Source organism: Musa acuminata, chromosome BXJ2-4 (assembly GCF_036884655.1).
Source record: "Musa acuminata AAA Group cultivar baxijiao chromosome BXJ2-4, Cavendish_Baxijiao_AAA, whole genome shotgun sequence".
In the NCBI taxonomy this organism is placed as follows: Eukaryota; Viridiplantae; Streptophyta; class Magnoliopsida; order Zingiberales; family Musaceae; genus Musa; species Musa acuminata.
The window spans coordinates 37,070,465-37,091,662 of record NC_088341.1 but is presented as its reverse complement, the minus strand read 5'-3'; the positions used below and the strand labels follow the sequence as shown (position 1 = coordinate 37,091,662).

Genomic DNA, 21,198 nt, shown 5'->3' with positions numbered 1-21,198 from the left:
TATATGTTGAGGATAACTGGGGAGTAGCTCACGCTATCATCTTTCTGGGTCGGGATCGGGCACCACGGCTGGCGAGGTGCAATCGGAGGAGAGGGCGAAGCAGATCATGGCGGGCGTGCCGACCATGAGCAGGCCGAGGGGCACCATCCACAGCTGCTCGTTGCCCGGGTGGAAGACCGCAGTCCACCACACCAGTAGCGCAACGCCGAGAAGGATGATTAGGAGCAGACAAGCAGTGGCGGCCATCGGCATCGGCCGGTCGATATTGGCGGCAGCGGCGCAGGCTTTTCCGCGGCCGCTGGGGATCTTCCGGCGACCGGATTCCATGGTCTGCAACGTACTCGGGAGGGTTTCGATGATGGGATGTGTGGAATTGTGAGGAGCTCCTGCTGTTGGTCTCGGCATCGCATCTATTTGTAATGCGATCTCGGATCCATAGGGGCCTTCAAACATCTTCGTCGGTTCCTCGAACGTGTGGCATCCCTATACTTTAATTCATTATCATCCGGGCTAATTACATATTACCACGTATATTTTAAAAAATTATATTAACATCCAAACTAATCATTCGGACTAATTACGAAAGTAAAACATCTAAATCTATTTATCATAATAACGTCAGTTTTACTAACGAAACTACGTAAATAAAAAATAATAATAATTTTAACGTTCGATGGTGAATGATGACGTCGTTGGCATCGACGTCGATGCAATTACTAGCCACCTTCAATGACGATAGGATCCACTATCACCGCGATGCCATCCTCCTCCATGAGCGCATCGTCGACCTCATCGTCGTCCTTCCCGTGTTGCTTTGCATTTATGTCAATACTGATGCAGTTGCCAAGCAGCAACTACATCGACGTCGAGGAAGATGGTGGCAGCTGTCCCGGCATCTACGGTGAAGATGGTTAAGAAAGTAAAATATCTAGGTCCATTTACCATAATAACGTCAGTGTTACCAATAAAAACACAAAAATAAAAGGTAAAAAATAATTTTAATGTTCGGTGGTGGACGGTGACGTCGTTGGCATCGATGTCAACACAGTTGTTGGCCATCTCCGACGACGATAAGATCCACTCTCACCGCAACACCATCTACCTCCATGAGGAGCGCGTTGCTAACCTCATCGTCGCCCCATGTCACTCTATATTTGCGTCAACACTGACGCAGTTGCCAAGCAACAACGGCATCAACATTAACGCAAATGGTGACGGCTGCCTCATCGTAGACACTACGACGACCACCACCATATGCTTCGATATCGATGCAATTGCCGCTCGACAACTGTGTTAGAGTCGACACAAATGCAAAGCAACACGGGGTGGGCGACGATGAGGTAAGTGGCATGCTCCTCATTGATGCGAGTGGCGTCACGGTGAGAGCAGACCTTATCATCATTAGAGGTGGCAAGGCAACTACGTCGATGTCGACGTCGGCGGTGTCGCCATCCACCACCACCAACATCGTCCGCCAACGAACATTAAAATTATCTTTTTGCCTATTGTTTTTATTTTTTCATCGATAAAACTGATGTGGTTAGGGTAAATAGATTTAAATATTTCACTTTCGTAACTATAGATACCAAATGTAACTTTTTAAAGTGTAAGAATCGAAACGCTAAAGGTAGCTATAATTAACCCTTATCATCTATAGATATAAGAAGTAGAATGCGTTTTTGATATGCTACTTTGGGATCTAATGATATGCTACTTTGGGATCCGATGAGTCCAAGTAGGATGAATATAGGGCAATTTTGTTGAAATTTTTTTTTTAGACTTGTTTCGGAAGGTGTTTCCTTTTTTTTATTTTTTTTTGGTTTCCCATTTTTTGTAATAGTCGTAATGCCCCTCGTCATCACCCATCATTTTGTCACCTATGCCTTTGTTCTTGTTCGTCGCTGAGGCCCTCATTCGCCACTATCATTACCACCTTGTCCTCATCTACCAACTCCCCCCTCACCGTGCCCTCATCATCCATCTTCTCTATCCTTGTCTTCGTTTGTCACCCTCATCCGTTGCTATCATTGTTATCACACCCTCGTCCATCGCCTTTGCCCTTGTCCACCACCCTCACCCTTGTCTGCTATTATCGAGGTATCGCTAAGGCCCCATCAGGAGGACTTCGCCCTCCTTGATGCCTCCACTATCAATGACGATGGAGGAAGGATGATGGTGAAACCGCCAACAAAGGTCAATAATGAAGGAGTCAAAGGAGGGCAAGACCGTCAAGGTGAGCCTTTGCAATACCTCAATAATGACGAAACGAACAAGGTTGAGAGCGAAGTCAACGAATGAAAGCACAATGATAACGACAACCATTGACAAGGACGAGGGTGGAGATAACAATGAGAACATGATAATAACAACAAAAGAGGGCCTTAATGGCGATAACTACGAACGAGAGCGAGGGCGAAAGTGACGGGCGACGATGATGGGCATCATAGGTATAACAGTAAATAGAAACACCATTTGCGAAAAATAAAAATATGAGACACCTTCCGGAAAAAAAAAAAACCAAAAAAGAGAGATTCCAAGAACATACTAACAGTGATATAAATGTAAGAATATTTATTTGAAGGCTACATCTCTCTTAGTCAAATTAGGTTTTAAAGAAAAAACAAATATTAGAGACGTTTGCATTGCAAGATCATTAACAGACTAATTAGGAGTGCACCAAAAGAAATACCTTTAGGAAACCTTGAGACAGCTATAATAGCACTGTTAATCCACGTTGTCTTGTCGTTGATTTCATGTCACTGAGGCACATCTTTGGGGTGAAGTGTGAAGTTTTTAGTGATCATATAGGACAAATATACTAAGTAGATTAATTTTACTCATGCTGGCCAAGATTTTTTTTTTTTTTTTGAATAGTGGCTTGGAAATTTGAGTACATAATCTTCCACTTTGATATCAAGTTGACTTATGAATATTATCATAGGGTTATTTTCTTTTACATTTTGTTCTAACACTACTAATTCATCTTATAATCAGAATCAAGTTTGCTAAAACATAAATAGTGCGTGCGTGCTGGCTCACCTTCCTCGATGCATAGCATAAACAATGGGTTTCAATAAGAGATTGCAAATGGGTTTTTTAACATATTAAGAATCATTTGGTAAAATGGATTTGTTCATTATCTACCATTTAAAAACTAACAAAAACAGGTCATTTGTTCATTTAGACCGATCCAAGTTTTTTTCCTTAAAAAAATCGAAAATCGAAATAATATAAAGAAAATGTACAGACAATAAAAAAGACCATTGTATTTTGCACGAAAAAGTATACTTAATTCTGTATATTGTATTCACTCAACAATGCGCATCAACACATGGATTCTAACTTGTATATGCAAAAAAGAATTGATCCGATAAGATAAAACCCTCTGTCGTGGAAGGCTCAAGAAAACGACAACATAGAAAAAGTCCAATAAGTTGCTCTTGAGAAAGTCCAAAAGAAATCCAACAGCTGACGCAGAAACAAAGGCTTACCTTTACCTTCTTATTCCTTGATTAATTCACCGATGGAGAAGCACTGATTCAGATACACCATTTCATGTAGCAGTGGCTGATGCATAAGCATTCAAATAGCAAAACCTGTGACACTATCATGTAACAGAAACACCAGCACTCTGGCTATGCAAGTCTAAATTATTATACGAATTACCATGTAGATCATATTAAACTTCAACTTTGGATATTTAAACCATGCATAAACCCGATCGATCATTCAAATACTTTGATAATTAGGTAATGGAACATACGTTTTCTAACTTGAGATGTAACATAGTCACTTTGCAATGTTGTTCAACAGAAATTAAACTTGCTCAAAAAAAAAAAAAGTTTGTACTGAGGGAACAAATAGAGGGGTGCTCGCTTGGGTTACCTTAGGATAGGCTCCTGTTGCAGAAGAAAGAAACAGCAACGCCCTTTCTACAGGTTTATTCTTTTTTTTTATCATGTTAGGACTCATCTTAGTAAATTCTTGTCCTCTAACATGCCAAAAATTGACTGGTACTGAGTCCCATTCCTACAACACCTCACGTCTTTCAAATTCACTGCAAAACATTGATTAAAACAAACAATACTACGGTTGTCTCAGCCTCAACAAGATCCATGAAGGAATGCAAGATACAAGAATCGACAAACTGAAAGGAACCCTGGCTTTCTGTGCTTATGAGCATAGAACAAAAGACTATCTGAGATGTGCCTGATTAGCTCTTGGACTATTTTTATTGTGGTTATGTATAATGCCAGTCTTGACGGCACTGCTTTCGCCATGATCTCAGTTTATAAATGCAGCCAGCAGCAATTAATAGGCCAAAAGCAGAAAGAGCCATAATTGTAGAATTCGCAAGATTTTGATGATAACCACCCTAGCAATAATGAAATGTTCACACATCAAACTTTTTAAAATACTTCCAATCAGCTTCCGTGACACATTTTACCATCAAGATTTTAAAGCTTTTTCTAAAGTTGCAAACACAGCTACATACCTTGAGCAGAAATAACAAAATTGCTACATTAGCCGGTGCTAGCGAGGAGCTTATCATCCCCCCACGAAGCTCATTAGGTAGGTACCTGCCTAGGGAGAATGAGAATTGAAATTGAATCATTTAAGAATTGATGAGCATTAATGACTCACATTGTCCTCAATCTTGCAAGTGAAGGCAAACTAAACCCGACACAAGCATGAAAGACACAAAATAGAATAACCAGAAATCCAATCTCCTGTCATCAAAAGATATTGAGATATTAGAAAAGAAAGCTAGAAAAATAAATCAAATAGAAAAATACCAAATAATGGAGCTTTTCCTCTTTCCTTACCTGGTAATCATAAGCGACAATGAACAAAGCTAAACCAGCAACCCCCAAAGCGGTTGTTAGGCAATCCTCATTTCCAAATGATTTTACCTCACTAAAATACCATGGAAAAACAGTGCTCCCGAGCATTCTTGAGCCAATAAAGCATGGGTATATCATAGATAGATTCACCTCCCTTCCATCTGCCTGCAGTCACACATCAATGAATCAAATTAACAGTATATCCTGAGATAACATAAATAACAAAAGTACTTCATCTGGAGTGCCTCCAATCATCAACTCCCAATTCATCTAATAAAGCAGGAGACTTTGCAGGATGCTAGTCCATATCACAGAATCATAATTATTATAAATGGTTTCCAAGTGGGAGCATAAAACCATCACAATAACATGTATATATTAATATTAAAAAAAATGAAGAATCAGACAATGGGTCAGTTTGTGTTGTCACTGTGAAGCATATAGGTTCACAAAAGAATGACTGGACATTGGACAAACTAATCACATCCAAGTGCCCAAAAGGCCACAAGATTTAACAAATAGAACAACAAGAAAATTTCTGGCTATTTATTAGTTTTTCCTTTTTTTTCTTTTTTAGTCTTTTAAGCCAAGACAAACTTCCATATTTTCAAGTATTTCAGAATCTTCATTTCAATATTCAGGAAATGTTCTTTTTTACTATGAAAGGGGAAAGAAACAAACAACAAAACTAGTCAATTGACCATTTAAACAAAAAGCATGGTCTCATAAATTAAATTCAGCAAAGATTTTCAGATGTACCAAATTTCCTCTCCACAGGCATTTAACTTTCATTTTTACGAGCTTCACCTGAAACTTCAGGACATGCAAAGTTCTTTATATGGTTAACCAGTCTATTGGCCCATGCCAAAGTTTTCTTTCTTATTATGGTACAAACAACTCATCGGTTGATGACAAAAGTGTCTTTCTTCCTTGGCACTATCATAGCAGGCAAAAAAGAAAATCATGAATTTTGCATAATCCAATTGAAATACATAAAAATAGGTTCCTCAGGTGATTGATTGTGTAGAAAACTAGAAATAATTAAGTATAGAAGAACATCCTGAATTTTACATTGTGAACCTCAAAAATGCTGACTGATGTTTTCAGAACTTCCAAATAAAAATGAAATTGCATGGTAAACTGGACCTACCACTAAGGTCGGTGCCCAAAGGATCCAAACAACTGACATGGAGAAATGGATACTTGCTTGAGTCCATGCTAGAGCCAAAATCTTTTTGTCTGGCTAGCAGGAAGAATCATTATAAGAAATGGTTAATAGAGATTATCACAATGCTTTCAAGTATGTGAATAATCAATATAGAACAGCCCAGAATAAGATGCTTAAAAATCAAGATAGATTCTAAACAAATACTAATAAGATGCTTAAAAATCAAGATAGACTCTAAACAAATACTATGATCAAGAAATTCTTCAGAAAAACATTATGATCAAGTCGTCTAACAAGTCACTAGTTGCTTAAGCATAAAACTTAATGGTTTGTCAATTGTCTACAAAAGCATATAATCAAATGCCAAAATAACTTAAAAGAACCTATCCGCTCCATGTGATGAATCTAAAATAGCAGATATTGCAGGAAAGTGACAATAAATTTATCATATGTAAACTAGATAACCATGTCGAACCTGAGAAATCATTAAGCTATCTAGCTTGCTAATAATTTCTACAAAATTACAGTTTTCATTAACCACATAAAGAATATATGCTATGCAAGAAGCAAAGAGTTATTATCCACACCAATTGGTGTGTTTTACTGAATACAAGCATGGGAAAGGCACGGAGGAAGAAGACGAAGCTCGAGCATAATCTAAAAAGGCAGGATCAGTCTGATATGCATGACACCATGTAGCACATTTTATCCTGAAATCCTTATCCACTCATGCAAAATGCTTTGGTTTTAGTAGAAAGAAAGACAAACGCATTCATGAATTACAGCTGTCAAACAACTAATGCACATTGCCGCTGAGCTTTTAAGGCATGATAAATTCATTGGATGAGAAGTATACACTTCTACATAAACGACCAACTCAATGAAGTGCATGTCAAATTCAAAACACAGATGAATAGTATACTTCTCTCATTCATATATTCTGTGCACACAATGTGAATTCATAGTTTTCTTAGTCTTCAATACCATTGCATATTTTACTGCCAGAATGATCATATTACTGATATGTGATTTATAGAGTAAATTTTATTCTAGTTAGAGTATGTCATTTCATGCATAGATAGTATAGTGAATCGTTGGTTGACATCAAAAATATCCATGGCACCATACATGGAACAATTTGTTCTGAGCTTTGTCTTGCTAGGTAAACATCCAATGTACTTTAAGCTCTCAATTCTACAGATGTTTGGTTGAAGCAGAAAAAATATATCCATCAGTAAAACTTTCTATATTAAGATATAGCATTTGTTGCATTTAAATTGTTGACTAAAATTATTGCATCCATAACTCAGATTGTGCTGTAAATGTTCCTCACCTCTAAGAACATGAGCTGAGAATGATTTTATATAACTGTCAACAGAAATTATATGATAACTTCTGCTCCATTGTTTCCTGATACAGAGAGCGCTTAAAATTGCCAATAAGGCAGCCAGAACATAAGGGGAAAGGGATCTTCTTTTAAGATCTTTAACTAACAAATTTGCCAGCCCTTGGCTGCCGATTAGAGATAGAGACTCAAAAAAGGTCATCAACCAAAATGTATCACTCAGAAGATCTTGCTTGTGACCTTGCTGCAAAAATGAAAGAAGAGACATCAGCCAGCTCCTGAGAAACAACATTAAGAAAAAAGCTGAAGCAGAAAGCGAACCTTTTCATGTTCCATTACCATCCATGTCTCATAACAGAATGAGAACAAAGAAGAAGCAAGTGATAAGCATATACTTGATATCCAGACAGTTGGATGCCTGACCACACTCTTCAAGACACCAACAAAAAGATGAAGAATGCAAAATAACAGACAAGCCTTTCTTGGACCCCTATAAAAATCAGTTTAATGATTATATTATTAGTATACAATCAATAGAACTTCATATGAAAGGAATGTTCAAACGGAGATGAATAGAGAGAAATGGAGTCATTTCAATGAATGGAAAATTATCAAATTAACATGTAAACCACTAGTGATATTAGTAGATTTTACATAGTATTTTTCCACCGCAACAGAGTCTCCATTACATTTTCTATATATCTCCACATCTTATCCCAAAAAAGTTTCATAAAGACTTAAAAGTATAATGATGAACCATCTGTTCTACAGATTCATGAATCCTTGAGCCAAGGTTTTAAATATCAATCTGACGCCAGTTGTAACAACTTGTCTGACCAATATGAAATGAAGACTCTAAGCAGTATAAAACTTGGTATCACCAAAAAAAGGGTACCAAACTGTATGATTTTTTATTAGTGTTTTGGTCAGACTTGTTAATACTAATCAATACCTATGGATCCAACCAGTAATTTAAACCACACAAGTGTGGATATAGAATGTACTAATAGGATGGGTTACATTACAGAAATATAGCAAGAAATATACCCTAGTTACATATTTTTACATAATTTGGAACAACTACTTGGTTACTCACAGATAGACCCAAATATTTTCCCAGCTCCCAGTTGCAATGGTTACTTATAAAATCAAGGTTGAATGCCTATATAGATAGGCATATCTACAGATATGATGTTCATAACTTAAATATTATGCTAACATGAAAAGGATAAGAAACTGGAATAGCAAAGAGGGAAATGTGCTTCAATTTGAAATTATCAGGATACTACTAGAGTATGCATATCATAGCCTTGAATCTGCATGTACTAGAGTAGGATGAAGACAGACTGGCCTGTAACTTCACTGTCAAAAAATTTTTATTTGATTTGCAAATATCATAGCAAAATGATCATTTTAATATATGACATACTTGATGATTTCCAGAAAACTCGACAGCTACAACAAACCAGTGGCTTGACAATTTCTATCTGAAACCCCTTAACCAGCCTTAGAAGAAAGGAAGTTAACATCGAAAAGATATCACTACATCCCACAGATCGAGTTATCCTAGAAAAAAAGTCTTCTTAAAGCATAACCATAATGGTTTATAGTAAGAATGTAGTTAGTAAGGAGGCGTGAGCCCGATGCTCTATTAGCAATACCTGACACAGGACATGACAATGTGCCACAGTCACAGTTTGCCAATCATGTACAAGTCATATGGCCAGCACATTCATAAATAGAAATATCTGAATTGAGGCCTCATGATGCATGATTGTAAATTATTTGAAAACCATCTAATATTTCCTAAATACAGAACAGTTGTAACCATCAGTAATCTACAAAATGGATCAAGGACTGATGTGGTAAGATCCTCAGGTGTTGGAGAATTACAAGCATATACGAGATACATGACGAAGGCAAAAATGAGTGCAAAAGCCTCAAATTTATCTTTTGTCATTGTCGAAGAGAAGAAAACCTATTTCGATGAAGATGGATGAGAGGAAGAGATTGATGATGATATGTTTGAGAATGACGATGTTGATTATGATGATGATTGAATTTGATGTAAAATTTTATTGCTTTGAGTCTTTTGACATTTTTGTTATTAGACGATGAATAATGTGACTTTGTACTTTAGATCTTTTAATTTAATATCATATTTTTATTTATATAATCATATTTATCAATTGTACTATATATTTTATTATTTTAATATTTCAATGCGTCTCGCTTCGCTCGGGTGATCACCTAACGCCTCGAGCATTTTGGGACCTTGGCGCCTAACATTTTTTAATTCACTGTGTACAAGTCATATGACCAACACACTGGCATGTCTAGATTGATGCCTCATGATGCATGATTATAAATGATTTGAGAACCACCTAATATTTTCTAAATACAGAACAATTGTAGCCATCAGTAATCTACAAAATGGATCAAGGACTGACGCAGAAACCTAGAGAACTGATCTTAAGGAGAGACAAATCTTAAAACCAAAACATGGCAAGAGCTCTAAAATCATTAGTGGCGTGGGAAGAAGTTGAACTTTAGCAATTAAACCCTTTGTGGTGATTAATAAGATATGTAAATTACAAGAAACATTATATGACTTTAAAATGTAAAAAATAGAAAGAAAAAAAAAGTAATTTAACGTTTTCCTAGTAATAGTAAGTAGTAACAAACCAGCTAATTAAATCAAAGAAAAAAAAACATGATATCATTACTTTTTTCCTAGTAATAGTTACAGACCAGCTAACTAAATCAACACATTTATTTAAAGATTCTTTTTAGCCCAAAAGTAGAGAGCTATCCTATGGCAAGTATCTTTTCCAAATAATCTCTACATTGATCCTATAAATTAAACCATGAATATACACACTACAGATAACCTATTCTGTAAGTTTCTTCTCAAAAAAAATCTCACCATAGAGCCTGCAACTACAGAAGTTCATTTGTCGATGAACTTAAGTGGGTTCTCTTCTTGATTTAATTCATCTTTCATCAAAGTCCATTACTTTCAAATCTCAATCTACTGAGTCCGATTCATATTCTAGAGTCTAAGGATTACAAGTGTTGCAGGTACACACTCCTCGCTAGGAGGCATTCTGCATTAACATGAATTCATCAAATAGTTGCCGAGTGTAACATACAATAGCTATGGAAGGATCATAATTTCACTTCTTCTGCAGTTGAAGTCACCTACAACCAAGAATTGTCATACCAACTATACCAAGGCGTATCAAACATTCCACCATCATACCAGACCTAAAGCCTAGTCAGACCAAGTCCTGCCCTCTGTAAGAACCTGATTCGTGTTCAATTTCACCTTTTCAGCCATCGAGTCGATTTGATTCCCAGACGAAGCTAAATATTTATCCTCCATCGAATAACAATCGTTAACTTGAGACGGACTACTAGAGAAATAGAAAGAGAAAAATGAGAACTTACACCATATCAAAAAGAACGCCGGAGAAAGTACCAAAAACGAGAGCAGCCACAGCTCCTATGGAGAGATACCATGTCATCTGCTCACGGCTGATTCCGTATAGTGCGAACTCATACTCACCAAACATCGATTCAAGGCCGTCCATTACTGCAAATCGATGAATCCATATCAAGATCCAAAACTGTGGATGTCAATCCAAGAACCCGCTACCGAAAAGCAAAGAAACCACGAAAACCCTAATCGTATTCATAAAACAATAAATGACCGGGAAGGAAGGATCAAGGACCGGAAGCCAGCGAGTAGAGCAGCAAGAAGCCCCTCTGGAAGCGGAGAAACGGGGCCGTAGGGCCGAGATCGAGCAGAGAAGACGCCCCGGATCCCCTGGCGGCGTTGCTCTTGGAGAAGTAAGGGCGCAGAAAGACGGAAGCGAAGCAGGCGGCGGAGAGAACGATGAAGGCGGAGGGCTTCGGCTCCCATCGATCGCTCTCGATCACCACTCCCATGTCGCGGACGGCCGGGGGGGACGAGAGGAAGGTGCTGTTGTGTGCGCTCGACGGACGCGAAATGGGACCCTTTCTCTCTCTCTCTCTCTCTCTCTCTCCAATCCGACGGTGCCGATCTTTCCTCGACGCGCTGATGAACGCACAAAGCCGCGTCTGTTTTGACGACGCATAGTTCTGTGGTAGATATGAACCCAATCAAGTATTTGGCCATTGGATCAGCAGTCGAACCGGTGATGAACGGTCGGATCATAAACTTGATAATATTTAATATTATATATAATTTATATTATATAAAAAAAATATAAATGGCATATATTTGAATTTTTGTTCAATAAAAGTGCTTGAAAAAGAGATTAATAAGTAAGATAATAAATGAAATAAAATAAATAAACAAAATTGATGTAAGCCAATTTTGGTCTCATTTGGGCTTTGGTGTTGTGCGGTCAATCTTGTCACTACTGTTTCTCCATCTGCATTAATTACATCTTATATCTGAACTATCGAAGTCTGTCGTCTTATATATATATATATATATATATATATATATATATGTTGTGATTATTTTTGAATTAGTAGAACGAGAGATTGGTTGAAGAATAAAGAATTTAAATATAGAAAGATTTTTGTACGAAGAAAATAAATTTAGATATTATAAATTAATTAATTTATAAGTATCTTTCGTAAGAAATCTAAAGATACTCTCGAAATATTAAGAGTAAAATTTTTTAAGATCTTAATGTTCCAGAAAAGAATTTTATTTTAGATAATAAGAATTTTATGTTGGAATTTTAAGGGTCACACATGTATAATTAAATGTGTTAAGCCATTATTTTGATTAGCCAAAATTAAAGTGATCCAATTAAAGTAAAGTTATTTGGCTAAGGGACATAATTGTTATGAAAATTAATTGTGTTCCTAACTTAATGACGAGATAAGTTAGGAATATGAAACTCTTGAGGCATAATTGCAGATTCATCAATTATGAATACAATCATAATTGTAGATTCATCAGTTATGACTATAAATAAGGTTATGGTCCCCGATTGCAGTATCGAATGAAGTTTCTCTTCACCCGTCAAGGAGAAATCTAAAGTTCAAAAGGTACTCTGCAATTGGAAGACCAAATCACCGATCAATTCAGAAAATACTCTAATGGATTCATCAGGTACGCTTCCGTGTTAATATGTTTATCAATTGTTGTAGGATTTCATGCATATTATAGTGGATTAAATAAGTTTTATGGAAACATTCTTAATCCATTATTTTGGATCTATTCGGTTTTGATTCTATAAAACAATTGTTTGATCCATATTTGATATGTTAAAAGAACCCCAACAAGTGGTATCAGAGCCATCCTACAATGATTGATGAACATTTAAGCTTGTTTTCTCATGAATTTTAATGATGTTTTCATCAATATTTTAAAGTAATTTGGTTCTATCATCGTTGGGAAAGATGATAGTTTTATGTAATAATGCTATTTTGAAGTGATTTGGTTCTATTATTGTTGGAAAAGATTATGGATTTATGTAATCATGCTACAGCATGCTTCACATTCAATTCAGTGCCTTTTTCTGATGTAATATCAGTTTAATTTTGGATCATCTTTTCCACTTCGTGTCTTTTCCTATTCATCAATATGCAAAAATTCATTTTTGCACTATAAGACATAAATTTCCTAAATTCTTTTTGGATTTTATCTAATTAATATGAATTTAATTAATTAGATATTGTTGCAATATTATGTTGGTTTAATAATATTGTTTTTGGATTTTATCTAATTAATATAAATTTAATTAATTAGATATTGTTGCAATATTATGTTGGTTTAATAATATTGTTTTTGGATTTTATCTAATTAATATGAATTTAATTAATTAGATATTGTTGTAATATTATGTTGGTTTAATAATATTGTTGCAATATTATGTTGGATTAAACATAGTATTGGTTCTATAAAGTTGTTTGTTGACATAAATTGAATGATTTACGTGCTTTAAATATTTTAGTCAACAAATTAAGATCAAGCCAATTTGACTAATATAGTCTAAATTCAATTAGTGATTGTTTAATATTAGATTGAGTAATTTAATATATGAAGTTGCCAAAGTGACCTCTCATATATAACATTTCTCATGAAAATATTAAATGTAGTGTGTATTTACATCCATGCGGTAATTATCCGGCCCAAAGGAAGGTTAATGATTGGCAGGATTTTATACATACCTGTAATGGTAAATACGTGATAATTATAAAGTTATGCATGTAAATGATAAATCAATCCAAAGATGGGTTTTTCATTTGATATGTCTTATTATCAGTATTTGATCATTACAACAAGACTACCACTAGCAATTAATATTGAAGTCCAAAGATAAGATATTAATGTTGCACTTGGTATCTTGAGATGGGTTAAATCATTATTTGAATTTACTTAAGTTTATGGTAATAAATATGAGCATAATTTCTGGTTATCTGTTGTTCTCTTATTTAGGTTCTCTTATAAAAATATCTGCTAACCTCAATTCAGTACTGGTTTTAAACAAAACCAACTTTAAGGGCAAGAAAAGAAAATACAAATATGGAAAGAATGAGGCTGATAAGGACCCAGTACAGAAGAAACAAAATAAGAATGATACTTGTTTCTTCTGCAAGAAATCTGGGCATTTAAAGAAGGACTGTGCTAAATATCATGCTTGGCATGCTAAAAAGGGAACATTCCTTACTTTGGTTTGTTCAGAAATCAATTTAACTTTAGTACCTAGAAACACTTGGTGGTTAGACTCCGGTGCAACAACTAACATCAGTGTATCAATGCAAGGTTACCTAAGCTACCGAAGGCCTAATAATGCTAAGAGAAGCATTTATGTGGGGGACGGAAAATCGGTAGATGTGGAAGCTATAGGAATATTTAGATTGTTATTATGTACCGGATATTATTTGGATTTAAAGACACTTTTATTGTACCGTCATTTAGACGGAACTTAATTTCTGTTTCTTATTTGGACAAATCTGGTTATTCTTGTTCATTTGAAAACAATCAGTTTACTTTGTCTTTAAATTCAAATATGATTGGAACTGGTTGACTTATCACTTATGACAATCTATATTTACTTGATACTATAGCATCCTATCATGAAACCTTGAATGCGGAATTGCGAGGTACTAAATGTAAAATTGAAAATTCTGGTATATTATGGCATAAACGTTTGGGTCATATCTCTAGAAATAGAGTTGAAAGACTTGTGTCAGATGGGATTCTTGATCCCATTGACTTATCATGTCTAGATGTTTGTGTTGAATGTATTAAAGGTAAACAAACCAAACCTAAGAGATCAGGTGCATATAGAGCTACGGACGTCTTAGAATTGATACATACAGATATTTGTGGACCATTTCCAACACCTTCATGGAATGGTCAACAATACTTCATATCATTCATAGACGATTACTCTAGATATGGATACCTGTATCTAATACATGAAAAATCTCAGTCTTTGGATGTGTTCAAAGCATTTAAAGCTGAAGTTGAAAATCAACTCAGCAAAAGGATAAAAAGCGTCAGATCTGACCGTGGAGGGGAATATTACGACAGAAATGACGGCTCAGGTGAACAACGTCCAGGACCATTTGCTTTATACCTAGAGGAGTGTGAAATTGTCCCTCAGTATACAATGCCTGGGTCACCTAGCATGAATGGTATAGCTGAAAGACGAAACCGCACACTTAAGGACATGGTAAGAAGTATGATTTCTCAATCTACTTTGCCAGAGTCACTCTGGGGAGAAGCAATAAAAACTGCAGCTTACATTCTTAATAGAGTACCAACTAAAGCAACTGCAAAAACTCCTTATGAACTTTGGACTAGGAGAAAGCCTAGTTTAAGACACTTTCGTGTATGGGGTTGTCCAGCTGAGGCAAGGCCTTACAGGCCTAATGAAAATAAATTGGAACCCCGAACAATAGGCAGTTACTTTATTGGTTATTCTGAGCGATCTAAGGGGTATAAATTTTATGATCCCAAATCAAGAAATATTTTTGAGACGGGTATTGCTATATTCTTTGAGGATATTGAGTTTGGGAGGAGAAATAAGATTAAAGACTTTACCTTTGAGGAAGAATTGGTTCAGTCTTATCCGATTCATATAGTTGCTACTAATAAGGCAAAATCTATACCTCAAAAAGATATAGTCATTTCAACTCCTATGCAGTATGAAGAAATTATTCATGAGGAACAAACTCAACATCCTCAAGAATCTATGCCGCATGAGCCAGCACCTTTGCGACGATCCACTAGAGAAAGGAGGAGTGACATTTCAGATGATTATATGGTATTTCTCCAGGAACATGAAGAAAGTAGTGGTATAATGGAAGATGATCCAATCAACTTCCATCAAGCCATGGAGGATTCTAATTCGGATAAGTGGATTGAAGCAATGAATCAAGAGTATAAGTCCATGCAAGACAATAAAGTTTGGGAACTTGTCCCATTACCAGAAGGTGTGAAACCCATTGGTTGTAAATGGATTTTTAAAACCAAAAGGGATTCTAAAGGTAATGTGGAGAGGTATAAAGCACGTCTTGTGGAAGGGCTATACTCAAAAGGAAGGGATTGACTTTAAAGATACCTTCTCTCCGGTTTCAACGAAGGACTCTTTTAGGACAATTATGGCTCTAGCTGCACATTTTAATTTAGAGCTTCATCAGATGGATGTTAAAACAGCATTTCTCAATGGAAACATTGATGAAATAATTTATATGGTGCAACCAGAATACTTTGTGTCAGGAGACCCAAAGAAAATGGTTTGTAAATTGATAAAATCCATCTATGGACTAAAACAGGCATTCCGTCGGTGGTATCACAAATTTCATCAAGTAATTATCTCATTTGGTTTTGAGATGAACGCTGTTGATGATTGTGTGTATCACAAATTCAGTGGGAGCAAATTCATTTTCCTGATATTGTATGTGGATGATATTCTGCTTGCCACAAATGATATAGGCTTATTGCACGAAACCAAGAGATTTCTATCTAGAAATTTTGAGATGAAAGATCTTGGTGATGCCTCTTTTGTATTAGGAATCCAGATACACCGAGATAGATCCCGGGGTATTTTAGGATTATCACAAAGGAGCTATATCGATAACGTACTCAAAAGGTTTGGCATGCATGATTGCAAATCAGGAGACACCCCTATCGCAAAGGGAGACAAGTTCAGTCTCAATCAGTGCCCTAAAGGAAATCTGGAAACTCAAGAAATGCAGAAGATTCCCTATGCATCAGCTGTAGGGAGTCTAATGTATGCACAAGTTTGTACGCGTCCGGATATAGCGTACATTATTGGAGTGTTAGGCAGATACTTAAGCAATCCTGGAATGGATCACTGGAAGGTAGCTAAAAGAGTCATGAGATATTTAAAGAGGACAAAACATCATATGCTCACATATAGGAGATCAGACCATTTGGAGATCATTGGGTATTCTGACTCCGATTTTGCTGGATGCCAAGACAGTAGGAAAATCCACTTCAGGCTACATTTATATGTTGGCTGGTGGGGCGATTTCTTGGCGTAGTGCCAAGCAATCTCTTATTGCTTCTTCCACTATGGCAGCAGAATTTGTAGCATGTTTTGAGGCGTCTAATCATGGAATTTGGCTGAGGAATTTTGTCACAGGGCTGCAAATAGTACAAGGGATTGAAAGACCACTAAAGATATACTGTGATAACAAATCAGCTATTTTATACTCCAACAACAATAGGAGCTCGACTAAGTCAAAGCACATTGACATCAAGTTCCTAGTGGTGAAAGAAAGGGTACAAAGTAAACAAATTTCTATAGAACACTTGGGAACAAACTTTATGTTGGCAGATCCTCTCACAAAAGGTTTACCACCCAAGGTCTTTCATGAGCATACTGCTCATATGGGTATATCAGAATTTGAGGAAACTTCAGTTTAGTGGGAGCCTGTCATATGTTTGTTATATGTTCTATGCCAGATTCTGTATTTGTACAGATATTTTCTGATCAGAAATAAAGCTTCAGTTTATTATACTTTGTACATTATGGCTATTAAAGTTATTAATGATCTCATAAAGATAAAGTTGGACCAGTTGAAAATTGACATGTACAGATCACATTCATGTAATTTTCATGCTACACATTTCATAATTGATCTATGCCATTTGGTTATGTTAATATTAGTGATCATTGATGGGTTTAGCTATGATTGATATAGCGAAAATCGCTTTGGTCCTATATTAATATGGTCAATGGACGAGATTGTTTTGTATGTCCTGTTTAATAATGGCAACAGTTTTGAGCTCATAAAGTATAGCACATTTATAAGGATACATATGTGACTCAGTGGGAGATTGTTGGAATTTTAAGGGTCACACATGTATAATTAAATGTGTTAAGCCATTATTTTGATTAGCCAAAATTAAAGTGATCCAATTAAAGTAAAGTTATTTGGCTAAGGGACATAATTGTTATGAAAATTAATTGTGTGGATACCATCATGTTCCTAACTTAATGACGAGATAAGTTAGGAATATGAAACTCTTGAGGCATAATTGCAGATTCATCAATTATGAATACAATCATAATTGTAGATTCATCAGTTATGACTATAAATAAGGTTATGGTCCCCGGTTGCAGTATCGAATGAAGTTTCTCTTCACCCGTCAAGGAGAAATCTAAAGTTCAAAAGGTACTCTGCAATTGGAAGACCAAATCACCGATCAATTCAGAAAATACTCTAATGGATTCATCAGGTACGCTTCCGTGTTAATATGTTTATCAATTGTTGTAGGATTTCATGCATATTATAGTGGATTAAATAAGTTTTATGGAAACATTCTTAATCCATTATTTTGGATCTATTCGGTTTTGATTCTATAAAACAATTGTTTGATCCATATTTGATATGTTAAAAGAATCCCAACATTTTATTTTATTTTAGAAAAAGATGGATAATGAAAACAACAGAATAAAAAGTTTTTATCGGTTATGCTCGTTGATATTTTTTTTAACATAAATAAGATAAAGTATATAATAATAATAATAATTAAATATTGATTTGATGCTGACGTATCGAATCTATTTATTAATAATTAACGAGTCTTAATTAGTTGGTGAATTGAAATCTAACTTAATCCATTGTTAATTAACGTGACCCTTCGTCCCGTCGAAAGGTCGCCGACGTGGACACGACAAAGTGGCACGAATCACGTGGAGACGACGGTGACGGTGATGAAGCGGTCCTGACCTGTCCCTCTCAGTCTCTGTCTCTGTCTCGTCAGTACGACGCTTGCCACGTCTCAACGTGCATGGTTTGCACGATGGTCAAAGCACGGAACAGCCCGTCCCGTTCCACACGAGACCGCCTTCTCTCTCCACACGTCGCCTCCTACGTAGCATCCTACCGATTCGCATGACATGTAGACGTTATGGTACGCCCCCACACTGACGTCGAGGGTTGGTGGATGATTATTATATTACATATATGACCGGCCATTAAATATCTTTCTATTTACTTTTTATTCAAAAAAATCTCAAGAAAATATGATTAAAACAACACGAATCTGAATGTTCTTGAGGGTGACCTGCGAACTTGGAATCCTTCACGCAAGTCTCACCGGCCTAATATCTCTTTTGTCTCCTCTCCTACTGACTTTTTATCTTTAACCTCGAGCTTCGTTCGGTAACCCGTCATGACCTTGAATTCCAAATTCCAAGATGTCTTGTCTTATTGCCTCGGTGACGATCAATCATCTCCCTACTTTGGATAGCAAAAAGCATTAGAATCGATGAAGATGGGAGATAAGGCTGAGATGAACAGTTTTGGAGGGACTCGTTGTACTACTTCCCTGAAGAGCCTCGTGAATCTAGAAAGATGGGTTGATGTTGAAGTTGCCGGGAAATATAATACCAAGTCAAGTAAGAGCGTAGACTTTTATCGAAGGAGTTAATGATGAATATAGATAGTAGGTTTGACCCACAGTCAACGTATTGAAACTCAAGTTTCTAGAATGAATTAACGTCGAATCACACGTAGTTTATTCTCTGAAAAGAGAGTCTTGTTTCATGTATTTAATTATTCTTATATAGGAAACGATTTAGCTTGTTTTTTGTGGATACAGAAAAGAGGTGTGGAATCAGAGAAATCTCTTTTGGTCTGTCTTCTCTCGTTCGTGACCATAAGCTCTTGTCATGACATGAGAATGTTTCATGTCAAGAACATGCACTGTTTTCCCTATGATCCTAGTGGAAATTTCCCATACCCTAAAACAGCGAAAGTGGAACTAGCAAGAAGAGGACTGAAAGGTACACAGAAGCCGGTGGAGGTCATGTTCGCGTGGGGCAGAAGGAGGACGGTGACAGAGACGCATGCAAGTAACAGCCACCTCTCGCTGCCTGTGGGCGTAGCCATCTATCTCGCTTCGATGGATGGTCCACCTCATTCGATTCGCCAACCACTGTGTCTGCTGCCATGTCCTGCTGCTCCATCGTCGCAATAAAACGAGCGGAAGAAGGCCTGCTGCGTTCATCCGTGTACGCGAGAATAACGAGGCAGCAGGAAGCACACACGTACGTGGAGCAATTTGATGCAGGCCACCAATTGGGTAGGACCGTGCTACGACAATAAACTGGAGGATCTCTCTACTCGATCATCAGTAAATGATCGTTCATTATCGGTGGGAGAACCATCCGAGTGTGGGATGTGCATGCAAGGAGAAGACATAAGGTGGTCTGAATGCGTCGCGAAAGCCTGTTGACATGTTATCCCTCTCGCCCGTGGAGGAAACCTCTCGGAGAAAGGGATGGAGCACCTGCAATGGTTTTGGAATCGCATCCTCGACTGTGGGGGCAAATTTCCTTGGGTGACACCATCAGAAAGCAACCACAGATGATGGCATTAATCTGCACAGTAAAATCTTCATCCGTCGAAAGAGATGGTGCAGGAAACCAAAACACAAGTCTGAGAGAGATGGCTAATTAGCATTTCCAATAGAAGAATAAAATACAATAAATCTTCATGAGATCTAATATAATTTTACATTGGGAGTAAACTGTTTCTTGTCTCTGGTCTTTGGATCTAATTTAATGTTCAGAAAGGTGTCATCGTCTCACTCTCTATCTCTTCTTTTTTTTCCTCTGGTCAAATCATCTTGAATTATTTTGTCATTTTTTATTATTTTTATATCAAAATAATGTAGATGACCTACTCAGACCCACCATCAATCATTGTCCTATAAGATATGAGGAACAGGAGTATCAAACAACTAGTTTTCCTGCAGTCATGTGATCCACCGAGAGCAATTTAGTAGTTTCTGCACACAGATTTGCTGGACTCGGCAAGGAGAAGATAAAGTTCACATGATGGGTGTCTTCTCCCATGTCTTCTATCATCTCCGAATACATGCAAGCCAAAGTGTACCAGTCACAACGCAAGGATGATCGATACATTTTAATGAAAACACTATTCACACAGGTCGGATGGGTCCAAAGCAATGTGCCAAATCAATCCACCCAATCGTCGAAGCATCAGAACACAAATCTGGTTTGATCGCCTGTCTCACTCTTAACCACGCTCACCGAACGCAGCTCACCGGAAACCTACCATCCGGTAGCCTCTGGTTAGGGACTCGAGACACGCCACCATCCCTCTTCAATGCCACTCCTCCACATAAGGATGAGTAATCTGCATCCAACCTGCCCGCTTTGATTGATGTTGTCCTGCCTGCATCCAAAGAAACCCACCTCACTGCCTCTCCGTTTGCGTTGACCGGATTGACGCAACTCATCATCATGATGTTTTATATTGTTTATGTTTTCATTTTCGAGAACGGATGACATTTGAATCCTCCCAACCATCCAACACATGAT

At 36.9% G+C, this 21,198-nt stretch overlaps 1 protein-coding gene across 2 annotated transcripts; it reads right to left on the bottom strand.

Annotated features, from left to right (window-relative positions):
* Positions 1–4,044: 4,044 nt before the first annotated feature.
* On the bottom strand, positions 4,045–11,440 carry LOC135610651 (uncharacterized). 2 transcript variants are annotated; one of them, XM_065105428.1, is made up of 9 exons: positions 11,092–11,436; positions 10,808–10,952; positions 7,679–7,847; positions 7,346–7,601; positions 5,995–6,083; positions 4,827–5,009; positions 4,645–4,730; positions 4,496–4,580; positions 4,045–4,375 (listed from the first exon to the last, which is right to left on the bottom strand). In XM_065105428.1, exons 1-9 carry the CDS (start codon positions 11,306–11,308, stop codon positions 4,241–4,243), a joined length of 1,365 nt encoding a protein of 454 aa, XP_064961500.1. In that variant the 5' UTR covers positions 11,309–11,436; the 3' UTR covers positions 4,045–4,240. The 2 variants fall into 2 exon arrangements, 1 of the variants encoding a protein (XP_064961500.1); XR_010486271.1 differs by having other exon boundaries at positions 4,236–4,375; positions 4,496–4,584; positions 11,092–11,440.
* Between the last annotated feature and the right edge of the window lie 9,758 nt (positions 11,441–21,198).

Excerpts from the sequence above, each read along its gene's own strand:
- LOC135610651 (XM_065105428.1), bottom strand. The coding sequence starts at position 11,308 with ATGGGAGTGGTGATCGAGAGCGATCGATGGGAGCCGAAGCCCTCCGCC. Across the intron at positions 7,848-10,807 it reads GGCGTTCTTTTTGATATGGT|GGGTCCAAGAAAGGCTTGTC; the intron begins GTAAGTTCTCAT and ends TGATTTTTATAG. Across the intron at positions 5,010-5,994 it reads TTTGGGCACCGACCTTAGTG|GCAGATGGAAGGGAGGTGAA; the intron begins GTAGGTCCAGTT and ends GTGTGACTGCAG.